The sequence below is a fragment of the Anguilla anguilla genome, chromosome 9 (assembly GCF_013347855.1).
Source record: "Anguilla anguilla isolate fAngAng1 chromosome 9, fAngAng1.pri, whole genome shotgun sequence".
NCBI lineage: Eukaryota > Metazoa > Chordata > Actinopteri > Anguilliformes > Anguillidae > Anguilla > Anguilla anguilla.
This window is the reverse complement of record NC_049209.1, coordinates 28,613,046-28,637,658: the sequence shown is the minus strand read 5'-3', so window position 1 is coordinate 28,637,658 and position 24,613 is coordinate 28,613,046. Positions and strand designations below refer to the sequence as shown.

General features: G+C 44.6%; 1 protein-coding gene across 21 annotated transcripts in view; it reads left to right on the top strand.

Moving 5' to 3' along the window:
- Window positions 1-24,613, top strand: part of LOC118235725 (serine/threonine-protein kinase MARK2-like) — a 50,132-nt gene that overhangs the window by 5,003 nt on the left and 20,516 nt on the right. For 20 of the 21 annotated variants that reach the window (XM_035433414.1, XM_035433412.1, XM_035433406.1 and 17 more), the window contains exons 2-9: window positions 18,449-18,622; window positions 20,003-20,056; window positions 20,724-20,772; window positions 21,200-21,265; window positions 21,895-21,965; window positions 22,206-22,262; window positions 23,041-23,277; window positions 23,802-23,921. In XM_035433414.1, the coding sequence (XP_035289305.1) occupies window positions 18,449-18,622; window positions 20,003-20,056; window positions 20,724-20,772; window positions 21,200-21,265; window positions 21,895-21,965; window positions 22,206-22,262; window positions 23,041-23,277; window positions 23,802-23,921 (828 nt within the window). Of the gene's footprint in view, window positions 1-13,977; window positions 14,080-18,448; window positions 18,623-20,002; window positions 20,057-20,723; window positions 20,773-21,199; window positions 21,266-21,894; window positions 21,966-22,205; window positions 22,263-23,040; window positions 23,278-23,801; window positions 23,922-24,613 lie in introns of all 21 variants that reach the window. The other variant, XM_035433416.1, reaches the window with a different exon arrangement.

The window sequence follows — 24,613 nt, the reverse complement described above, 5'->3', positions numbered from 1 at the left end:
CTCGAGTACTTTTTTCTGCTATTCTGGGAAACAGACAAAAATAGAATAGGCTGTATTTTAGAAATAGTCGCCTAGGATGGCAAAACATTTAACTTTAAGCCTGTAATTTTGTGTCTCTCGTGTGCAGCGCACTCAAGGCGACGGGGGACAACAGCGATAAAATAAGATGTATTGTGGGAAAAAAATGCACAAAATGATGTTAACTGTCTCTTCCGCTTGTCAGTGGTTCCAAAACAATTAAAAACAAGAGCGTGTGACAAGAACACAAATGCGTGATGCCCGCAGGAGAAAATGTGTGAGTCTCCCCCACTACACCTGTGTGTGCAACTGGCTTACAGATATTAAGTGTGCTGCAAGAGCTAGACTATTGATGATTTTTAGGCTATCTTTTATTGTGACATCAGTGTGACATTTTTAAACGAATACTGATTAAAGAATTAAATGCAAAAACTTTATTTTAGGCCAAGAAAATTCCAAATGCATGTATAAATGTTTGATTGTATGTTTTCTTTTGTTTTTCTTATCACAGTCATACTTAGTGAATTTTTAAAAAAAATTGTGTTCATCCTGTCTCTAGTTAGCTAGCTTTAAATTAGCCTGGCTGAATACTGCTAGGATGCTGGTTAATGAAACAAACTATTGATAAAATATGAAAACACATTTTTGACATTTCAACATTTTAGCTAGGTTACGGGCAATATTCAGATTGGCATTTCTTGTGTGATATTTCTCACATGAGAATAATAAAAGATTTCAACTGGTGAGCTGTGTCGCGATATTAGTGGCTACCCCTTAGCATATGAATGCCTTCGTTACAAGACGGAGCGACATAATAAATGGACACTTAATTTGAAGTCGGTTGGTGGCAGCTGGGAGGGTGCTAAATTTGAATATACTGCATACGTGTGGGAAAATATACGTAAAACCTAAAACACACACACAAAATTTCCTGCCGAGTGCTCATTTACTTGACTAAACAGTCCCACCCTGTGTAGGGAGGAGGTTTCTTGGGGGCAGGGGTAGAGAGAGATTGGGGATAGAGAGGGGGAGAGTTCAGCTGGTGTCTATTTGTGTTCCTGGCTGTCTCTTCCTTCTCTGGAAATAGGCACGGTGGGATATTTATAACCTGATGAATGACCCACAGGCTTGCCCACACCTCCTTCATCTGTCCCTCCTTCTTTCAGTCTTTCCCTTCTGTTTACCTCCCTGTACCTCGCTGTTTAAAAAAGATTTTCTTCTGTCATTTCTGAAATGTCAATTGACAGGGCAGTGTTGAAAATGCCAGATTTTGTTGAGATTAGGTTGGGGTTTTCCCCAAAGCCCTGTTATTTGTGTACAGTACAGGGTAGCATACTCTTTTTTGTTCCTCGTGCTGCCATAAATGTACGCCACCACCTCAAATGGGTTATTTACCTGAAAACTGAAAACAAGCTGCTTGAAATCCTCAAGCCAACAGGGCAGGCATAGTGAATGGTTTTAACGATTATGCCTACATATTTGAGCCCTTGTGAGCAATTCATGACTTAGTGTGTTGCAACAGTGTCATTTTACATTGTCACTGTGGGATGGTTGTGTAGCTGGTGGTTGTCTGGCTGTCTGCGAGTTTGTGTGCACATGTGTACGTGTGTGTGCATAAGGAGGGGTGTGTTTTTTATACTCTTCTGCTTGAACAGTGTCTCTTTGTAAATGCCTGCTTGCCAATGTACAGTACAGGCCAAAAGTATTAGGCCACCTGAGGTTTAAAAAAATAAAATAAATGTAGGTAGAGAGGAATTCCATTAATATATGCACATTTATTGAATTACAAACCAAAGTGTAAACTTTTTTTTTCTGTTTCTACCTCCAGTAACATAAAAAGACGAATTTTACTTAAAATAATCTTGGACACAGCTTTCCTCAAAATAGCCTCCTTTGGCTTTAATTACAATTAAACAAATTATTGTAAGTCTATACAATAATTGAATGTGTTGTGCCAAGTAAACATGTTGTGACATGAAGGTTATTTCCAGTGAGAAATTGCAAATCGGCTTAATATTTCCAGGTGCAGTGTTCAGTACACGCTCAGAAGTGTCTAACTGATGGGTTGTAATTTTGACAGGAGAAGACCTGAAAGATAAAGAGGCAGGAGGTAAATATTTTGTGTTGTCTAGCAAAAGAAGTCGTAAAACTGCACCACAACTATAGGAAGAACTCAGTGCAACTAGAGAGAAGTCAGTTTCCCTGGGCTACGATGAAATGGCAGCTACGATCTGCTGGTCTAAAAGGATGTGTATCTGCAAAAAAAGCTCTTGATACGTACATGCTGTTAACAAGAAGAAAAGACCCCAGTGGGCCAAGCACCATCAACACTGGACTAAGAGTGATTGGGAAAAGACAGATCCGCATCCGTTTAGACCAGCGGATCATAGTTACCGTTTCACTGTAGTCACGGAAACTAACTTCTCTCTGGTTGCGTTGAGTTCTTTCTGTAGTTGTGGTGCAGTTGTACGGCTGTTTCTTTTGCTAGACACCACAAGATATTTGTCATCTGCATCTGATGTTATCCTTCTTCTTCCCGCTCTTCTCCTGTTAACATTACTTCCCATCAGCTGGACCCTGGAGTGTGTACTGAACACTGCACCAGGAACACTGCAGTTTCTCCCTGGGAATAACCTTGCCGCAATATGTATATTTGGCTCTGCGCATCTAAGCCTAACTCCTCCTTCTTTGCCATGCTTCTTTCAACTTTCGTGCCTATTTTGACCACCTTCAAACGATGACTTAAGACTCACCTCTTCAGGCTGCACCTCTCCCCATCCCTCCCTACCTCCCTGTAGTCTCTAATTGACTATGTAGTCTTAGGGTTGTAGCTAGGTAAGCTGTTTATCTTAGTTGACTTCGTTATTGCACTTGTGCCCACTCAACTATTGCTTGTTTTATTTGCATACACTGCTTTGTTGCTGTTTTTGTTCTGTTAATCAGATTAACCTACAGGGTCGAAGTTAAACTATGCGGTCGTTCCCTGCACTTGGAACTGTACTTCCCTCTAGGGTTTTCAACACACTTGTTCCTGGTTATGGTTATACACTTTGTTGTACGTCGCTCTGGATAAGAGCGTCTGCCAAATGCCTGTAATGTAATGTATTTTATTTACACTACAGGCCAATGGTATTAGGCTTCCTGCAGTTAAAAAAAAAACCTGGATAAGTTTTAAGTAGATAAGATTTCAGTCAATTTAACTAACCCTTCGTCTCCCTCCCACCCCGACCTCCCAAATCATCAGATAGGCTTCCACTAATTTGTTTAATTTTAATTAAGGTCAAAAGGGGCTATTTTAAGGATAGTTTAACTGAATTATTCTCTACCTAAAGAAAACCACCACTGATGGCCTAATATTTTGGCCTGTACTGTATGTGTGCGTTTATGTGTAACCAGTCCATCAGATTGCTCAGTGAGTTGATTCAATTTTTGTTATGATTGCTGAGAGTGGTAAAACAGAGTAAACAAGAGGAAGGAAGAGAGACAGGACTGCAGGTCTACATAGCATAACAGGGCAGTGTGGAGCAACAGGTCTCCATGGCAACACTGTCATGGCAACCAACAGGCGTTCGCCTTCCCCCTCTCCGTCCTCACCCCTCGTGCTTTCCCACGCAGCCGCTCACTTGAAAAACAGGAGTAACTTGACAGTAATGTGCCGCCATGTTTAAACGTGTCGGACCGTTGGTGTCGCTTAGACGAGGACTGTCGTCACTCTCGCAAAGCATTGTAGCCCCCGTGCTGCGGCAGTCCCTCATCTTCCTCACTTTCCGAGAGGAGTTTGGTTTGTCCATGCCGACAGCGGCTAGAAACGCATTTTCCGGTTTGCCTGCTCAGACGCAGCTCGAAGAAAACTGCAAAGTGATTGGAAGTACATAACAGTCGTTTTCTCTTGTTTCCGTGGCAACAAGAGCTAATTTTTCTCAGATTCTGCAGACCGAGGGAAGCCAGGCAGGCAGGCAGGTGGAGGTGAACTGGGGAGGGCTCACACTTCAGAAGACGCGGTGTGCAGATGGAAGTGTGGAGGAAGCCAGCTGTGTGCGTGGGCGACGAGGGGCGGGTGAGGGAAGTATGAGGAACAAATAAAGACGTCGGAGAGACCGATATTGAGAGAGAGAAAAAAGGAAGGAAGGACAGAGTTGTGCAACCGGTAGTACCAGTTCACCTGCTGCCTACAGTCAGCATGTGTACGTGTGTCAGTTGGAACATGTTTAAATGACTGTTTGTTCCTTATCTTCAACTGCCAGCTTGTGCTGTGATGCAAAGGGGTAGTTGCTGATAAAGCTGCCTGTAAGCTTTTGATTGGTGCTCGCATATTCACGCGTTTAATCAATTGTGAGATTTCATTTGAGCAGTCGAGCGCCCTGGGTTTCTAGCAGAAAAAGCCGCCGGGGTTGTTTATCGGTGTGTGCGGTTGTGTTTCGGTGACCCACACCTCGGCGCGTTCCGGTTACTGTTTGCTGGAGGTCTGCTGGTTTGGTGCGGAATGGGTGGATGTGGTGGAGAGAGGGAGCAGCACTGATTTGCTCAGTGCTTAGCTGTTACATAAGATCGGCCCGGGCCCTCCGAGACGTGCCCGCGCGGCTAGCGTGGCTGTTCCCGCTCCCGCGTCGCCTGCGCATCTGATAAACGCGCTCCGCCATCCACAGGAAGGAACCGCCATTGCGACCGCGCGCTCGCCCACGCTCGCTCACCCGGCCGAAGTGAGCTCGTTTTACCGGGTTTGAGAATGGAACGTGTGAGAGTTTTCTACCCTGCCCTAACTTAAAGGAGAAAGGCCCCAACAGAATCGATGCTCAAATCCATCAGGGACCTTCGTTTTTTTCTATTTGTATGAATGTCTGAATGTTGTAGAAAATCATCCCTTAAAAACGGCACAAAATTAGAAACAGCTTGGCTATTGGACTTTCTCAGGCATTACAAACATCACAATGTGGTGGTCACCTTTAGTTGGATTTTACATGGTCATAATTTAGTATATTCTATGATGTGTTTTAGGCCCTAATTATTTTTCAGTGGGGGGGAGGTCATTTTTCCATAAGGGGGCTGGGCATATTTATATATTATAAAATGACCCAGGGGTCATTTTTCTATATGGAGAAGTGACCCTCAGTTCAGTTTTTCATGGGGTCAGATTTCTATGACATTGGCTTTTGGCAAATTTGACTTGTCGAGAAACTACCGGCTTCCAGCAGAGCTGTACCAACTAGCCTACTAGTTTGTTAGCTCTGATAGAGAAATGGAAAGTAACTTGAAAGGCCTAAACTCCTGACTTTTGTTTGGTTGTTGCTATAGATCAGATGTAACATTGCTGTTGAGTTGTTAAAGCAGCAATGGCAAGATCGTGTTACACTAAAGTGCGCTGGATCTTGGTTTGCACCACCCTGAACAGCGAATGGACCCCGCTGAACCGGAGACAAATCTGCGGTCAGAACCCAGCCAGGGCCTTGAAACCAGCGTCAGGGTTTGTTATGGTTTAACTGGAGCTGGGATGTAATCTGCTGTCTGGCCCCCACACCTGTCGTCTGTCCGTTAGGCTCTCCCACCCCCTCCTCTGCTTCCTTCTCCCCCTCTGCCTGGCCTCCTCAGAGTACCTGCATGGCCTCGTACGGCTTCAGGAGAGACTGAGTAAGGAACTCTTCTTTCATCTGTCCTTTCCTACCCTCCTTTTTGCCCGAATGTCATAGTTGTGTGTCTCCTCCTTGCTGGTCCTGGTGCTGTCGCTGCTTTAATCTTAGACCCATCCAGTCCTTGCATGTCCCCTCGTCATTAGTCATTCTTTATGAGAATGATCTGTAATCAAACGCACATCCACTCACTGCAGAAGTCTTTTAGGAGCCAAGTAGGGATATTGAGGGTAGACTGAAGGCTCAGTGTAATGTCCAAACAGAGGACGGCTTCCTCTTCAGATCTGTTGTCCCCTCAATAGATCGTACTTACCTGCTCCAACTCCAGGGATGATCGCAGATTTGGTGCGTTTTCACGGCTGAAACAGAATTTTTACTGCGAAAATGATCCATTATAACTGTGCGAATGAGTCATTTTGGCAGTGAAAATGGTGCCTTTTAACAGTGCGTCTTTAGGGTAAAGGGAAACACTGTAATATTTGGGAATGGGTTTTTACTTTTTGAAGTAAATGAGTAATTAAAATATGCATACATAAGTTTTTTTTTAAAGGGCAGTGCTACTTTTGGGAAGAAATTTAAGAGATACTTTCTCGCTGGTATGTTTTAATTCGGCTAATATTTTGGAGTGCATTTTGAGTGCAGTTCTCTAGAGAAGGAAGTGGTAATTCATGTGGCCAAACCTCTCCTGAGTGTGTTGTGTGAGAGAGAACTAATGTACTACTGTTACTGTTGACCAGTCGAACCTTCACACAACTTCTCTTTTTCTCTCTCTCTATCTCCCTCGTTCTTTGCAATTGCATGCTTTCAACACAGGCAAACTGCAGTAGCATGACAGTGAGAATGCCACTTGGTCAGTCAACAGCCTTTTCTATAAAAATATTCTGGTGTTGATAAGACACCGTTTACTTGGCATAGCCTGCTTTTCAGTGGAAGACTGAGCGCTTTTAAATAAGGACTGTGTCAGAAGTTTGCCTCCCTTTATTAAAAGGCTGTTGTTTAATGACAAAATGTAAGCACAGAAAATGTTCCACTGTGTTACTGTGCTTTGGACAGGGTCTAAGCTCCACAGACTGACTGGTAACTTTGTATGTATTATCTGTCGGTCCCTAACTAGCCTAAATAGTGAAGCAGAAGATGCAATGTAAAAACACAGCTAGCCAGTCAAGTTGACCCATTTGGGTGTATCCATTTAAATCATTGTAATTTATTCCAGATTTAGCCTTTTGAAATGTGTTTTAAATTGAAGGGCACATGGTTCCATACAAGTCAATGTCAACAGAAATAAAACCTTGGAAAAATATGGGTACCATGATAAGGAATAAACACATTTTAGAGAGTAATACAGATAAGTTATTTTTTCTTGAAGCGTAAGTCCCATTGACTTGAAATTTGGAACGTGCACTCTTTGTTCAGCTCCCTAAGTAATCCTATTGCATGTTGCTAAATAGGATATGAAATTGACATAAATTACTATTTACCAGCACCAGTTCCTGTTTGGTCAGCATGACATTGGTCATACATGTGCTGTGTATAGACTGACATTATTAAAGATCGAAAAAAGTATTGTGGTGAAAAGCAGGCCTCATGCATTTAGTTTTTCTAATGTTACTACTAATTGCTGTCTGCCAATCCCTTGCTCGAAAGAGGGAAATGTCTTTGTAAACCACTGAAGAGATGGTGTTGCTTTGACACGTGCACTAATACTGGTAGATGGTATATCATAGTTACTATTTGGACTGCAACGATAATCACCATACCGCGGTGATGGGAGACTTACCACGGGTTTGGGCATGTGACCGTCGTCACTGCAGTGTTTTTAAATAGCCCTCAGTCCATCCTAGACTGTCCTTTTTCTGATTGCCAGAAAGTTTGTCGGTACCGCCGTAAATCATTAAGGTTTTCTTTCAGGTTTAGCGTGTCTCTTAACGTTTAGTGGTTATACATTTATAAGGCACACCTAATATTATTATTATTATTATTGTTGTTGTTGTTGTTGTTGTTGCTGTTGTTGTTATTGTTATTAACATTTCTAAGTGGAACCCCCCCCCCCCCCATTACTGCTAACTGTGATAAAATCTATCTCTGCCTTCGCGGTATAGGAAATTGTTACTATGTTTAAATGAAGATAAATGCTGGGTATGGTCTGTTAACAATTCAACTAGCTTGTATGTAGCCATGAAGTCATCCTGTCAGGCTTTGTGAGGTCTTGTAGTAGCTTGTTATATTGTGATGTTTTTTTTTTTTTTGTTTTGTTTTAGCTGATGGTTGGTACTGCCTGCAAAGCAGCAACCTTTTGGGATTATGGCAATATATAAGGGAAAACTACAATTGTGTGTTTAATCTTGAAATTGAATAGCCCCAACAAGCTGGTTGTCTGAATAATGCAAGCTAGCTATACGAGAACAGCAAGTGCAGAACAGAGTAGCCTATTGTTGCACATGTGATTAAAAAAAGAAGGTAACAAATTATGGCGTTGGAAGCACATGATATTTATTATATAAGGAATCTTAACACAAATTTGAGAGTTGACATACAAGTATTGCAAGTCAGAGGTGAAAACAGCCTATTTTCAATGGGGGTTGATGGCGAATGCGATCTTCTCTCCTGCTGTGGGTGTGGCCTTGTTATGATGTGGAATGCTGTCTGTCCCCGTATTTTAGCCAATGAGCAATTATGCTGCTGACTAGTCTCAGTGGCACCAGACCATTAAGATGAACTTTGAACTTCCATTCTATAAATAGCCTACTCATAACTCCTACCCTGTTTAAGTAAGAAATTTGAAACCATTGTCAGGAGATAATTCTCCTCAACAAGCACATTTTGATGTCCATTAAGTTGTATTTTCACCATTTAGAATGAAACCGTCCAGACCCACGGCGCGACTTGGCAAACTATAGTTAGCTAGCTATGGCACGTCCTCACTTCTGTAACGTTATTTGTTGATCTCCGTGTGTCCATACATCTGCATCGGTGGTTGTAGCTGTGTTTCCTTAGCTCCTACTCATGCGTGCAGGATAGCATCCATACGCATGAACTAGGTTAACCTAGTTAGCGTGACGCCTTTATCTGTCTGTATCTCCCAAATCACCACTTCGAACGGCACGACATTTTTAAGCACAGCTTTATCGCCTAACGTTACTTTAGCTAACCCTAACATGTTCGCTTTTCGCCTACTTCTACTAAACGAAGCGCCACCTGCGCATGCGTCGGACTAAATGTTCCTCTCAGATCGTCCGTCAGTGAGTGAGTGAGTGAGTGACCACAATTTGCCATGCATAGCCCACGGCGCCGGTTACTGCGCGCTGTGAGAAAAAGGCTGTAATAATAAGATCTCCTCCTAGACTGTTTCATATACTGGCATGCAAATTTGTTCTTAGGAATATCCCATTTAAAAGGTCTAATCTCTGCTAATCATTGTGTCCTTCATTGAAGGAGGCAAACAAAAGCACGGACCGTGTTTCCTTCCTTTGTTTATAAACAACTTTCATGTTCCATCATGGCTGCCAGTTAGTTCTGGGTCATGAGACGTGGGGATAAGGACGTAAGCAAGTAGGCCTATTTTGAACACAGTTGATATTTCAAGCACCTAAGACAACCGTCTCTGACTGTTTTAGTAATTACATTACATTACATTATAGGTTCTTAGCAGACGCTCTTATCCAGAGCGACTTACAACAAGTGCATTACAAAACTCAGAGACAAGTGCTTTACAACATTCCTGCAAGAGAGCTACAATAGGTATAACTTTGCTTAGGTATAAGTGTGAATTGTACACCCTAATTTTTTTTTTTTTTTTTTTTTTTTTTTTAAGAAAAAAAATGTTAGAGGGTAGTGGGGGGTGATGAGGTGAGATGTAGCTTGAAGAGGTGAGTCTTCAGTCTACGTTTGAAGACGGCCAGGGTCTCTGCTGTTCTGACTTGCACAGGAAGGTCATTCCACCACCGTGGGGCTAGAACAGACAGGAGGCGTGACCGGGTGCTGGTGCGAGCCGGGGCAGGGACCAGGCGACATGTGGCAGCAGAACGGAGAGGTCTAGCTGGGGTGTAGGGTCTGATGAGTTGACGTAGATAGGGAGGGGCTGACCCCCTGGCTGCTTTGAAGGCAAGCACTAATGTTTTAAATTTGATGCGAGCCATCACGGGGAGCCAGTGGAGGGTGGTGAGCAGGGGGGTAACGTGGGAATGTCTGGGGAGGTTGAAGACCAGACGCGCTGCTGCGTTCTGGATGAGTTGCAGGGGTCTGATAGATGATGCTGGGAGGCCAGCAAGCAGGGAGTTACAGTAGTCCAGGCGGGACAGGACCACTGCCTGGACGAGGAGTTGGGTCGAGTAAGTTGTGAGGAAGGGGCGGATCCTCCGGATGTTATACAGGAAGAACCTGCATGAACGTGTCACTGCTGAAATGTGCTCGGTGAGGGACAGTCTGTTGTCCATCACCACGCCAAGGTTTCTAGTTGAGGGTGATGGTGTGAGGATGGTATTACCTAGGGAGATAGAGAGATCAGAGAGAGGGGAGTTAAGAGCCGGAATATAAATGAGCTCTGTCTTACCTGGATTGAGCTTGAGATGGTGGCGGACCATCCAGCTCTGAATATCACTCAGGCAGGCAGTGATGCGGGCTGAGACCTGTGTGTCAGAGGGTGGGAAGGAGAGAAACAGTTGTGTGTCATCAGCATAGCAATGGTAAGACATACCATGAGCTGTGATGACAGGGCCAAGGGACTGGGTGTAGAGAGAGAAGAGGAGAGGACCAAGGACCGAGCCCTGTGGGACTCCGGTGATGAGGGGGTGTGGCGCAGATACTTTACCAGCCCAGGCTACCTGGAAGGAGCGATCTGAGAGGTAAGACTCAATCCAATTGAGGACTGTGCCACAGATCCCCATTGCAGATAGGGAGGACAGGAGGGTGGGGTGGTCGACTGTGTCGAAGGCTGCCGATAGGTCCAGAAGTAATAAGACGGAGGAGAGGGAGGCTGCTCGGGCTGCGTGGAGAGCTTCGTTGACAGAGAGGAGTGCGGTCTCTGTCGAGTGGCCTGGTCTGAATCCAGACTGATGGGGATCGAGGAGCTCATTCTGTGAAAGAAACACAGAGAGTTGATTTGATGCAGCACGTTCAATGGTTTTTGACAGAAATGGAAGGAGAGATACCGGTCTGTAGTTCCCAATGATGGAGGGGTCTAGTGTGGTCTTTTTCAGGAGGGGGGAGATGAGGGCCTTCTTGAAGGTTGACGGGAAGCAGCCGGATGTCAGGGAGGAGTTAACCAGGGAGGTGATGAATGGGAGAATCTCGGGTGAGATTGCCTGGAGGAGTGGTGAGGGAATGGGGTCAAGGGCACAGGTTGTGGGGCGATGGGAAAGTAGGAGTTGTGAAACCTCAGAATCGGTGAGGGGAGAGAAGTCGGAGAAACAAGGGGAAATGGTGAGGGAGGGGGAGAGTACAGGTTGAGGGGTGGGGAGTTGGGAGCCAGTGACCGTAAGCAGAGGAGTGGAGAGACAAGGGGAGGGGAGCATAGGGTGAGGTGGAGTGCAGAAGGAGTTGCGGATGACTGCAATCTTCTCGTCAAAGAAGGTTGCAAAGTCGTCAGCAGTGAGCGAGGACTGAGGGCGTGCAGATGGCTGGCTGAGGAGAGAGGAAAAGACAGAAAACAGTTGCCGAGGGTTAGAACGGTAGTTATGGATTTTGGTTTGATAGTAGTTTACCTTGGCAGCAGTCACCGTGGAGGAGAACGCTGCAAGGAGGGATTGGTAGGCAGAGAGGTCTGAAGCATCTCTGGATGTCCTCCACTTCCTCTCTGCTGCATGGAGTCCAACCCTGGAGGTGCGTATGGCATTGGACATCCACGGGCGGGGAGGAGATGGACGTGTTGGCCTAGAGACAGTGGGGCAGAGGGAGTCAAGAGCAGATGTAAGGGAGGAAAGTAGGGAGGTGGATGCAGAATCAGTGGGGAGGGTAGTGAAGGATTCGAGAGGAGGGAGGGCAGCAGTGACAGATGAAGCAAGAGAGGAGGTTGAGAGGGAGCAGAGATTGCGGCGGACAGATACAGTGGGTGTGGGGGGAGAAGGTGGGTGAGAGGGAGCAAGGGGGAGGGAGAAGGAAACGAAGTGGTGGTCAGAGGTGTGCAGAGGGGTTACAGTGATATCGGTGCAAGGGCTATTCCTCAGAAAAACCAGGTCGAGGAGGTTGCCCGCCTTGTGGGTAGGGGGAGATGACTGTAGGGAGAGGTCAATAATAGAGGTCAGTAATGCTATCATCCTGATATGCTATGCAAATTGGCAAGGAAAGTATGCTTTTAAGAAATGTGATGACACTAATAAGGTGATGGTCTGAATTGGCAAGATGCTAACTAAGCTGATGTGCTAATTTCATTATATAATATTATATAGCATTATATAGCTAATGCTGTTAGCCGTGCTATTCTATATGAGCTAAATGCTGTGAACTGATTTGGTTAAATTATTGCTTGGCCATCCTCAAAAGTCTTTGCCTGTGGTTGCTGTGGAATTATCTGTTTCTCAGTGACATTGGTTAAAACATAGGCTAGGTCTACAAAACCCTAGGTCCTGGGGTCAAGCCCACCAACGCATTTTCTTTCTTTTACTTTTTCAGCTGTGAAATGACAAAACTGCATGTTTTAACCATAAAGGAGTTAAATGGTAGTGTATATGCTTATATTTTCCTTGTTGGGGCCTGATGCTTATACCGCTTGTTTGATTAAACTAGCAGTTTCTTTAATTTGTGGAGGCCACATTGTTGTCCATAAAATCCTAATTTTTGAGGTTATCATTATGAGAATGTTGAGCCAATTGTTGGATCTGTAGTGTGTTGTCTCTTTTCTGGGAGCATCCTGAATAGCACATACTTTAATGTGTCATGTAGAACTGGTGAGAACTCGAGTCTAAGGGTTATACTGGGCCAATGTGTGCTTGACATTTACAGATTTACAGATGTGATTTATCCCAAAGGGACTTCCAGTTTGGGTCATATTACATTTTAGTAGACAGAAAGCCATTCACGATTGCTGCCTGAATGCTTGTAGCACCCCTGGATTGAAGCTTTTTCCCGGGTCAGTGTTGGCCATTGCTTTCCCCTGTTCACAAGGTAATCAGGACCAAACTGCGTGTTTACTTGGTGTGGATTGAGTTTGGCACATTAGCACAGTTGCCGTGGGAACCATTCCCCTCAGACTGCACTCTTGGTTTAAATGAGAAATCATGTCTTTTGGCCGCAGTGTGGTGGCGCACAGCTGTCCCTTCATGTCAGTACTTGTGCTGGAGACTCACTGCCTCAGCCTTTCTTCCTGCAGTGACTCCTGCTCTGACTCCTCCCACCCACACTCCAGGCCTCACGGGATTGGTCTGTGTACGCAGCAGTTTAATTACAAAACTACCTCAGCTTGCCCAAGCTTCCTGACTTGTTGGACAGAAAAAAAATCCTTCTGAGCTCTCTCTCTCTGTCTCTCATTTTCTCTGTCTCTCTCTGTCTCTCTTTTCTGTGTGTTTGCACATTATCTCTATTTACAATTTTTCCCAAAGCAGTTTACTCGCCTGCGTTTGTTTGATCACGTGTGGATCAATTATTGTATTACAGCTCCTCGGTCATCAGTGTTAAGTCAGTTGAGACTTGGCAGTGATTGACAGCAATGTTTCCACACTGTCATGTTATGCATTCACTGTGGTATATGAACTGCAGGAAGGTGGCAGTAGCATATGGTTATAGTGTTGTTCCTTATCGTTCTTTTTAATCTGTAGGAAGTAGGTTTGTCACGGTGTTACTATTTTGACCCTGGTGTTGATTCCTTCTAAAACACCATTAATACCAGTATTACAGTCAGTCCTAAGAAAAACAATGGTGTCAGCATTGCACGAACATAGCCAAAATAAACTGGCCTACAAAATAAGTGTAAACTTAAAATAAATGTGCAACGAGGTGAATTAACTTTGGTAAATTACCTAAATTAGTTAATATTGTTGTCCATTTGTTTTATTCAAGTGGCTGGTGATGTGAAAATAGGCAGGGTGGACACCCTTTAAACTGCATTGGCCTCAACCTGTTTTCATTCATTTTGGTGTGCCAATGATCTGAATAATACTTTGGCTGGTAAAGGTACAGCTTCTTTCTTCTCATCACCTGGGAGAGATTAAAGAAATACACGATACTGTATCAGATGGTGACATGTACAGGGACGGAAAATAAGGAACAAAGTGATCCAAGCACTCTAATTCACCATCGGATTCGATGGGAATGGGAAGATGAAGATTTTTCAAAGTTTTCAAAGACATGACAAGGAGAAGGACTTGTGTTTTTTAAAATGGAACCCTTTAATGTCTCCTTACAGAATTGGCAGTGATTGCTAGTTTCCACTGAAGCACCTTAAATCACAACGGACCTATCCACTGACCTGTAGTTTTTTGAACTCCTTGAAGAGGTTGGGATGCATGTAAGTTGGTCGCGTTGCCTCCCTTGGACTGTAATGCTTTGACACATCTTTTGCGGTATCTGGGTTTGCCTTTATTTTCTCTGTAAGCAGTGCAGTTCTACATTTAATTTTTGGTGACTGCTTTTGATCGAGCATGGGATGGGGCAGCAGGGATTTTTAAAGTTTGCGGTCATGTAGCTGGTGTTGGCTTTCCTGTCTTTCCTCTTGTTTTCCAGCCACACATGCGATATGCAGTACACACACACATGCACACACACTCTCACACACAAAAACACACGCACTCAAGAGCACACACACTCACACACGCATGCACGCACACACACACACACTCAAGTGCACATGCATGCGCACACAGATGCACGCATACACACACACACACACACACACACTCCATTGGGGAAGTAGTACTGCCCCTCGTGAAGATGCACACACATGACGCGGCAGCCTCATCTGCAGCGCATGCGTGTCGGCTCCTGCACTGTGCTCATCAGTGAAGCACACCCAAACTAATGGCAGTGGATGAGGTGGTCTATACCAGAGGCGAATGTGGTGCCAACATTGGGCAGCACAGCTTTGCACAGTTTGCACTATACATTTGCTACATATTTTGGCTTGCTGTGTGCTGCACAATAATGTGTTAATGCACATAAATCTGCAGTTAAACGCTCGATGCATATGACCTGATTTTGATCGTATAGTTGTATAAGATTTCCTCCTTTTTTTGAAAGATATTTTGCTAATGCATTTAACATTGCGCTAGCCATCTAGGTAATTAAACAATTAGTTTAATCACAAAACCATGTAATTTATATCTCCTAGTGTTATACAAACGATTGTAATCAATGGCTAATCATATAGGTAAAAATGTAACATTCAGACATTGACAGATAAGTAGTACCATATAGCCTATGTACACGTGTGTGTGCATGCGCATATGTATAAGTGCATGTGTGTGTATGCCCACTGCACATTGCATTGCTTGCTCTTACAGCCACTGCAGGTCCCTGCACAGGGCTGTACAGTAAGACACCACAATGCTCAGTAAATATGGCAGCCCAACACAAAGTACAATATGCATCAGAGATGCCAGAAATTCATTTGCCATGTTGGTTCTGCTGCTTGGGAGGTTTGTCGTGATAACATCACAGAATCTCAAACCTTCTCTGAAGCAGGTCCCTTCATGTGAAATTGGACACATTTTGCCGTTACCCACGCAGGCTTTTGAGAAATTGAGCTTTTGGCTGAGAAGCTTCCAGATGAGTCAGTCCATTTCCTAGCTGTCCTCTTCCTCGCTTGTCTGTAGATGAAAGAAGTTATGCAATCTGGCCACGGAAAGACTTAACAGCAGTGGCTAACTGTGGAGGGCGGCTAAGACATCAGTGATTTTGGTCTGGTGTCAGGATGACATCACCTGCTGCTATCATCGTTTTCTCCAGTAGGCGATTGTGAAATTGCTCAGCCAAATGCACTGTACAAATGTACTTACATTTTTATGTTTTTGTACCTTTCCGGTTTCAATTAATTGTTCAATTGTTGCCTCTGAATTGAACTTAGTTTTGGGTAATGAGGAGAGTGTATTAAGTACGCTATCGTGTTTTATGTAACTTCTGTTGTATAGAAGTTAACTGTTATGTTGTGAGTGGGGGTAAATATAGGAGTTAGTAATTTGGCAATTAATTTGGTATGGTTACTTAACTTCACAGAATTTTGGGTCTTTTAATGGGAGTTCACTTTATGTTGTTGGTATTTCAGTGTTATTTGTGATTGTTTTTGCTGGTATAGGGGGATTCTGGGATTTGTGGTCTAAATCCTAAAATAAAATACTTTTAGTCGCGCATAAAAACTGTCTAGGCCAATCAAAAACATGCAGTAAGCAGAAATAATGTCAAAAGTCCCCAGAAAATGGGGACTCTCCCTTTAAATTTTATTTGAGATGTCAGTGCCATTATTTTCAACATATTTATTTTCAAGCTTCATTTAAAACTTCCCTTATTTTGATGTACAATGCAGAGAAAATATTGTCAAATCAGAGCTCTTCACGTGTCACATGACATTAGCTGTTGTAGATGTTTATGGAGGATATGTGTAGACCTATATTAAATTTTCAGTTCTAAAAACACTTCAATATTTCTGTATTTATTTTGCTTGTTCTTGGGGAAATGCTCATTTCAGTTTTGTGTGGGTGTCTGGAGTTGTGTAGATAATGGTATGATGGGCGTGGGTTGGTGAGATCATCAGGACTGTGCAAAAGGTACACTATTTTCACAATCTGTCATTGTGTAAAGTCAACAGTCCCAGAATGCACCTGTACTTTACTGAATGCCACAAAAAATCTGAAATATGGCCAAGTTGTCAGAAGCCTGTCACAAGTCATAGCCAACATAAAATAAAGCCTGCAGTTATATACCATCCTTGATTGCTTTGAGTAGGTTGTATCCCTCGTTCATATTGAGCACAGATTTAAATTTCCATTGCTGTGAACTGTAACATATGAACACCAGCCCATCTGCTGTCTCCACAAAAGCACTCTTCGATCAGAGATTGACTTGAGAAAAGAACATTTAATTGAATTGAATCTGTAGATGTGGAATGACTGCAAATTTAGAGCGTGGCTTGGAAATATAAATAAACCTCTCCATTTCACTCTCTGTCACCTGCTGGCTCTCCTGCAAAAATACTCGCCCATACTCTCTCCCCTCTGTCTGCCCCCCCCCCCCCCCCATTACTGGTCAGTGTCACCTGTCACCAGAGGAGGGAGAGAGGTGGGATGTCCTGATGAACAGAATCTTTCTTTTTAATGGTCTAACTCACTGACCCAATATCAGAGCACCCTAGTCATCTACCATTTCTGTTTTCTGTGATTTTACTGGCTACTCAGGGAAATACTGCTTTAAAGACGCCTACAATCCTCAACCAGAGGGAGGCAAAGGGTTGTAAAACGGAGGGCTGGGCAACGTAAGCACATGCAAGAGCTTTTGGACCTTCTCGACAGCTGTTAGCAGAGAATGTTCAGCAGTAAAGCCAAATGCTTGTGGCTCCCAGAGACTCTTTGGGTCTGTAAATCAGTATTTCCAGCTTATTCATGAAAAATTGCTTCCATTTCCTTTTTTAAGATTTTTCCTATTGGTGGGACTAAAGCATATAGATAACCCTAGTAGTTCCATTTAATGTGAATCACCCTTACCACTGTATTTTCGCATCATTTTTCTTGGTGCTCTTTTCCAAATTAATTAGTTGATGTTGCAAAGGAAGCATATGTAAGAAACATATTACCCAGGAAACTTTTCCAAGGGATGATACATAAAGATGGAGCACTCAGCTGTCATTGCACGTAGTGAAAGAATGTAGTTAAAGAATTGGGACAACAGGGAGACTCACATTTTCAGAATGCAGCAGTTGTTTTCAGTCTGGTCAGGAAATGTGAGGAGGAGCTTGTATACCCCTGTATACGAGGTGCACTGCTCCGGTTTTCCTTCTTTCTTTGGGAATATTGGAAAACTCTCCCCGGTTCTTCCGGACAGTGTGGTTGACTAATGTGGCCTCTATGACCCTAACTTTCTGGGCATAGGCTAGCGTCCCTCACAACAAAAATCAGGAGAGACGTCTTGAGCTTTGTGGCTACCTCAGTAGTGGTTTTAAATGCAACGCTGAGAAGCCCCATTGAACTGTATTTTGGCTTTGACCTCCAACAACCTTTAGCTGTTATGCTTGGCAGGTTAAAATATTGTGCAGATGGGCCACATGGTGGCGCTGTCGTGCACATGACAAACTTTTCCGATCCCAGCCCCATGTAACCAAAAGGTATTAAATTTGGTATGTTGGTATAGCCATTTTGTTGGTGTTTCTACTGTTTTGATATTTTTGACTACATTATACCTTCAACAAGTTTATTACAATATCTAGGCTAGCTGTCTGCTGCTTTTTGGGGTGTTCTCAGTACCAGTAGTTCATGTAAGTCATTGATTGGCTAAGGAGTCCACACACCTTGTTCTCAAGGCCTTAATTAGCATCTGATTGAAAGAAAACCACAAAAACCCGCAGGCAGTGCGGCTCCCTTAGGATTCAGTTTGACACCCCTGATCTAGCAAGTTATTTGTTTATCCTGTTCTCTTACATTATTGATGTAGAGCTCATTACATTAGTTATTACATTATCTGGTGTTATTTCTGTATCCTTTCCTACAATTCCAGTGTTATCCTTGACTCTCTGAAATGCCTCAAGCATGCCTCAACAGAAAGTTTCAGTTTCCTATTTCCTAAAAGTAAAATAATGAAATGAAACATCGCCTTTTTTAAACACAGCTTTGTTTGTAATAAATAATGAATGCTTAACTGTGAGGTTAATCCGTCCCTCTCTGTCTTCCCCTCAGTCTCACTCGGACTCCAAGGCGGGGGGGCGACCCAGCATGCCGCGATGCCAGAGCTCGGTTGCGACCACGGCGGACGAGCAGCCGCACATCGGCAACTACCGGCTGCTGAAGACAATCGGCAAGGGCAACTTCGCCAAGGTCAAGCTGGCCAGACACGTGCTCACCGGGAAAGAGGTGCGTGAACCCGCGCTTTCACTCACACGGTGACAGAGTACCGGTGGCTGGGCTGATGTTTGGTGTCAGCCTCATAAAGGATTGACAGATGAGTGGACGAATGATGGGCCTTAGGTATGGGGAGACATTTCTTATTGGCCAGCTAGCAAGAAGGGCTTATGAACTAACAGCCGCAGTCTGGAGTGTGATGTGTGATAAGAGCACCGTTCCCAGGAGCAATGCTTTCAGATTAGAATTTTATATATCTATTTATAGACCAAAAACTGTACAAACTCTCTGTACAAGAGAGTTGTCTCTTGAGATTTACATTATTTGTTTTTCCAGACCCTAAATGTCTCTGGGGGCCTCAAATATTTGGCTTTATTGCTGAACATATGCAAATATAGCTTCATTTTATTTTTGGGTGAACTGCCCCCTTTAATCGTTTGGAATGAAAACCAGCATACACAGGAGGCCACTGGTCTAGGAAATTTAGTTACTGTTAGGAACTGGCCAGGAGCAAAATCTGCAGGTCTCATTTGCCTGCTTGGTTCTTTGGCTTAAGCTCTGTGCTCTGCTCTGCTGCATGTGTGAATGGGAGCATGCTCAGTTTGACCCAGCTCTCTCAAAGCCTCGCATGGGGTTGCCATGGTTCTCAAAAATCTTGAAATAGCTTGATTTTGAAGGTAGAAAAGTCAGTGTTGTGGAGGCCTTGATGGTTTTTAAAAAATCTGCATTGTAGCTAAATGGAGAGCCGAGGTGGGCTGAATGGCCTGTCGTCATTATTACATATTCTTAAATTCTTGTGTTTTCATTTGGTTTATGTAAAAAAAAACACCTCCTTCCAACCCGCTGTGTTCAACAGTGTCAGTATTCCACCTTCCAGAGCATGCGGTTTCCCAGATAAGCTGGTTGCATTCCAAGGCTTGTTAAAATTTTATTTAGGGTTGCTTTGCCTATTGTTTTGCCTATTGTACTTTCATTGTCTAGTGGGCTAATTGGTAGTTTGTACAACAACACTTTCAAAGTAGTATTCCCTATACTGCAAATTTGGCAGAATATAGTTTGTAAAAAATAGGTTAAATAAATTTTGGACTTTGTGATTCTTGTTTAATTAGCCTGTTTTTGTGTTATTCTGTTTTACCATACAAAGTCAGGCAACACAAAACCTCTTCCTCTTGATGCAAAGTCAGAGTAAAAACTCAGATAAGCAGATGCCCTGCTACTGTCAGTCTGTGCAATGTTTAGGCCTGCGTTTGCTGCCTATAGGAGTTCAAATGGAATCCCATCATGCCCGCTTTACTCATAAATCCTTCACTTCACCCAGCCACACCGGAATTCTGTTATTACCCACCCCAGGCAGTTCTCTCTCCTCATTGGTCAGCTTTCCTTATCATCCAGGTGGCTGTGAAAATCATAGACAAGACTCAGCTCAACTCCTCCAGTCTCCAGAAGGTGAGTGACTTTCCTGTGACTCCTACTGTTAACCAGAAGGGGGTGATGGGGGCTTTTATTTCTATATCCACTCTTGTCCTGTGTGACTGGGACCACCCCCAAATTTTACCGCCTCCACCATCACCCCTGTCCGCCCCTAACCCCCAGTAGCACCCTGGGCATAGCCATCTCTGTCACGCATTCTTTTGTTCTCTGAAGTTCTGAATCAGACTGGTTTGGTTTATTTCTCTGGCTTCCCTGGGGTCCTGGGCAGAAGAGGGTAATTACAGGAAATGAGGCTCAATGACTTCCTGTACAGAGAGGTGTGGTTGCACTGTATTACACATGCAAAGCACCCCTCCACCCCAACATACATACGTGCACGCGCGCACACACACACACACACACACACACACACATACACACAAATGCTTCCAAAAGTGCCCTGTAGAGCTCCAGTATTGTCTGACTCATAGGTCTTTTAAGAGGGTGCACACACTGACACAGAATTGCTCAAACATGCATAGATGGGTATACATGGCCTCAAAGAAAGCTGACTGCAGAAAATAGTTTTTTTGTCCATCCAATGCACCCTTGAGTAAAGTTTCTCACGCAAATACACGCACATGTTCGCTCACACTTTCTGAAGATTAACTCCGTTTTTTGTCCGATCCGTTTTGTTCCCCAGCTGTTTCGTGAAGTCAGGATCATGAAGCTTTTGAATCACCCCAATATCGGTGAGTTTTTCACCCAGTCAAATAACTGCGTGGAGAGACGTTTTAAGTTCAGAACTCTCTTGTGCTTTGCTCACGCGTTCCTGCAGTTTGGGAACAGTTAGTTCTTACAGTGGGTCAGCCCGAGAGAGCGCCTCATTAGATTTATGAGCGCACGCCTTCTGAATATCAAACCGCTCCTCTGCATATTCAGTGTGCCCAAGGGAGCTGCAGCTGAAAGTGAATCGTTTTTGCGCATGCCACTTAAGTTGCACTCCCAGCATGCAGAATTAGCAGCCTGTGTTGCGCTTCTGGTGGGGGTAATTGGGGGAAAAAAGATGCGCATTGAGGAGCGATGCGGATGTAAAGCATTTGTGTGAATAAAGAGAAATGTATTTGTTATGGAAATGAGTCCTAATGGCCTCTCTCTGGTTCCATCTTTCCCTCCCAGTTAAGTTATTTGAAGTCATAGAGACGGAGAAGACGCTGTATCTGGTTATGGAGTATGCTAGTGGAGGTGAGAACTTCCCCACTGTTCTTTCCCACTGTTTATTTGCAGGCTCACACACACACAATTGCACAGTACACAAGCATACGAAGGAAAAGAAGAACAATATATTGGGGCAGAAACTGAATTTTGAATAATTTATTAAAACAAATTAATAATTTACTATTATAGAAACATAAATTATATAGACTGTCATTATAGATACGATGGCCCGTTACATTTGGATAGCTGTACTGGATACAAAAAGAATGTCGAATGAGAGTTAGCCATGACTTCTACGTAGTCCTTGAGATTACGTCATCTATTTGCACAGCAGATGCCACAGAATAAATCTCCCTACAACACTTGCAGCCCTGCTGTACAGCTGCATTATTCTGGTGTGGGTGAGGAGGAGCAATTTACTTCCAGAGAAGCACCGGTTTGTCAGGCTTGGCTATCGGCTGCTCCTGCTAGCTGCTGAATACCATCAAGCATATTTTATCTGTGAAGTGTGATACTGAAGCATTTTTTGTAGAATGGGTGTTATGGGTGGAAATAGTCTGAGGCATCCCTCCTTCTCTCCCTCTCTTCCCCTTTCTCCCTCCCTCCCTCTCTCCCTCCCTACCTCCCTCTCTCTCTTTCCCTCCTCTCCTCATTAGGTGAAGTGTTTGATTACCTCGTCGCTCACGGCAGGATGAAAGAGAAAGAGGCTCGTGCCAAATTCCGACAGGTGAGGCGGTGCCTCAGGCGGGGGGGGGGGGGCTAGCTGGCCACGCGGCGCAAACGCACATCAGCGGGGCTCAGCATGGGCACAGAATGGGAAAATAACGGGTGGCACGTGTAAAATCATGTTCTTTTCTCCCCATTTCTGTATGAATTAACCTCTGATGCAGTTGCAGCCGTCCTGAGTGTGTGAGAGAGTGCTGCCTCTGTCAAGCCTTAACCGCACCTTCCTCTCGTCTCTATGCAGATCGTTTCAGCTGTGCAGTACTGCCACCAGAAGTGCATTGTACACAGAGACCTGAAGGTGAGATTGGGGGTGAGAGGGTGTGAAAGGGGGAACACTGGTGGGAGGGTGTAGGAGAGGGGACACAGGTGGGAGGGTGTAGGAGAGGGGACACAGGTGGGAGGGTGTAGGAGAGGGGACACAGGTGGGAGGGTGTAGGAGAGGAGACAGGTGAGAGGGTGTAGGAGAGGGGACACAGGTGGGAGGGTGTAGGAGAGGGGACAGGTGAGAGGGTGTAGGAGAGGGGACACAGGTGGGAGGGTGTAGGAGAGGAGACAGGTTAGAGGATGTAGGAGAGGAGACAGGTGAGAGGGTGTAGGAGAGGGGACACAGGTGAGAGGGTGTAGGAGAGGGGACACAGGTGGGAGGGTGTAGGAGAGGAGACAGGTTAGAGGATGTAGGAGAGGAGACAGGTGAGAGGGTGTAGGAGAGGGGACACAGGTGGGAGGGTGTAGGAGAGGGGACACAGGTGGGAGGGTGTAGGAGAGGAGACAGGTTAGAGGATGTAGGAGAGGGGACACAGGTGGGAGGGTGTAGGAGAGGGGACACAGGTGAGAGGGTGTAGGAGAGGGGACACAGGTGGGAGGGTGTAGTAGAGGGGACACAGATGAGTGGGTTTAGGAGTGGGAATGAGGAAGTATAAAAATGCAGGTGAGATGGTAGAGATGAGGACAGGAAATTTGATTGGATGATGAGGAGTGGCTAGGGGGACGGGTGAGGAGCACTGGGCAGGATTTGGGAGGTGGAAATGACTCCTTAATCATCCACCTGTACAATCCCTTCTCTCTCTCTCTCTCAGGCGGAGAACCTCCTCCTGGATTCGGAGATGAACATCAAGATCGCGGACTTCGGCTTCAGTAACGAGTTCACGCTGGGGAACAAGCTGGACACGTTCTGCGGGAGCCCGCCCTACGCCGCCCCCGAGCTCTTCCAGGGCAAGAAGTACGACGGGCCCGAGGTGGACGTGTGGAGCCTGGGCGTCATCCTCTACACGCTGGTCAGCGGCTCGCTGCCCTTCGACGGACAGAACCTCAAGGTGCTGACCCTTGAGTTTGGGGGGACGGGGCACTGACGGATGGAACCTTTTGTCATTGATTTCTCCTTATTGGTCAGGAAATTCAGATTTTCAGAACCTAATTCTTATGGTCTTACTCACTGTGTTCAACAGTTGCCATTGGCGGTCCAGGCTCAGAGCGCCATGGTCATTTCCTGTTTCTGTTTTCTGAGGCGTTTTTCTGTGGCTTTCCTTGGTTGAGCTGCAAATTCTCATTTCATACTGTAAATGTTCTGAGCCACAAAAAACATGTATGTTTATGATGTCCAGGTGCACACATTCAGAGTTTGGGTACAGAGCTGATAGAAGAATAGTTTAACTATAAAACCCACATACTTTGTGTTCTGAAAATCTGTTTTTCCTGATTAATCAGAAAAATCAGGGGGAAGTCACATTCCTGTTGAGATGAGACTGTTGTCTGGGATCAACTGACATAAAACCTGTTCCATCTCTCTCCCTTTCTCTCTTTGTCTCTCCCTCCCTCGCTCTCCCTCTCACACCCCCAGGAGCTGCGTGAGCGGGTTTTGAGAGGGAAGTACAGGATTCCTTTCTACATGTCCACAGACTGCGAGAACCTGCTCAAGAAGTTTCTCATCCTCAATCCAACCAAGAGGGGAAGCCTAGAGGTCAGTGGCAGTCCATATAAGGGCAGCTAGCCATGCCTCTTCATATTATTACATCTTGTATAACAGCCACACCTCTTTTATAATTACATCATGTACAATGTGACCTCACCCCTTCATATTTCACAAATCACCACGGGGGTATTTCACAGGTAACTTTTCTAAATATTTTCAATAGGATGAAATCTGATTTGATGGAAGCAGACTTATTTCAGAACATTTCCTGAAGTAAGCTGGCTGACCAGCTTTGAATGTACCTTCCATGTGTTTTCCTGTTATATGTGTACCATTGCGGTTATCAGTTCAAAGTAGTGGCATATTTGAACCACAACCTTCACTGGGCCAGCTACTAGCCAGGTAATGAGAGGAGCTAGAAGATGGCCGACGGAACAGGAGAAAGAATGAGGAAGTCTGGATCATTACTCAGTCATTAGTCATTACTCTGCTCTGAAGTTGGTAAATGAATGTGCCGTTGGATGCAGTGTAGCGACACCAGTGGTAAAAAAATTACTAAGCACCACTCCATGTTTATTGGCTCGCTAGCTAGTTATTAGACGTTTTTATGTCGGGAAATATATACCCATAAATTTTAAGTGACTTTGACTTTGGAAAGGATGGCCAGTTTCACTTTCTGGGATTGCACTGCGTTACATCCTGACTATTCTGTGCTGTCCCCTGTGTCTCACGTTCCCCCT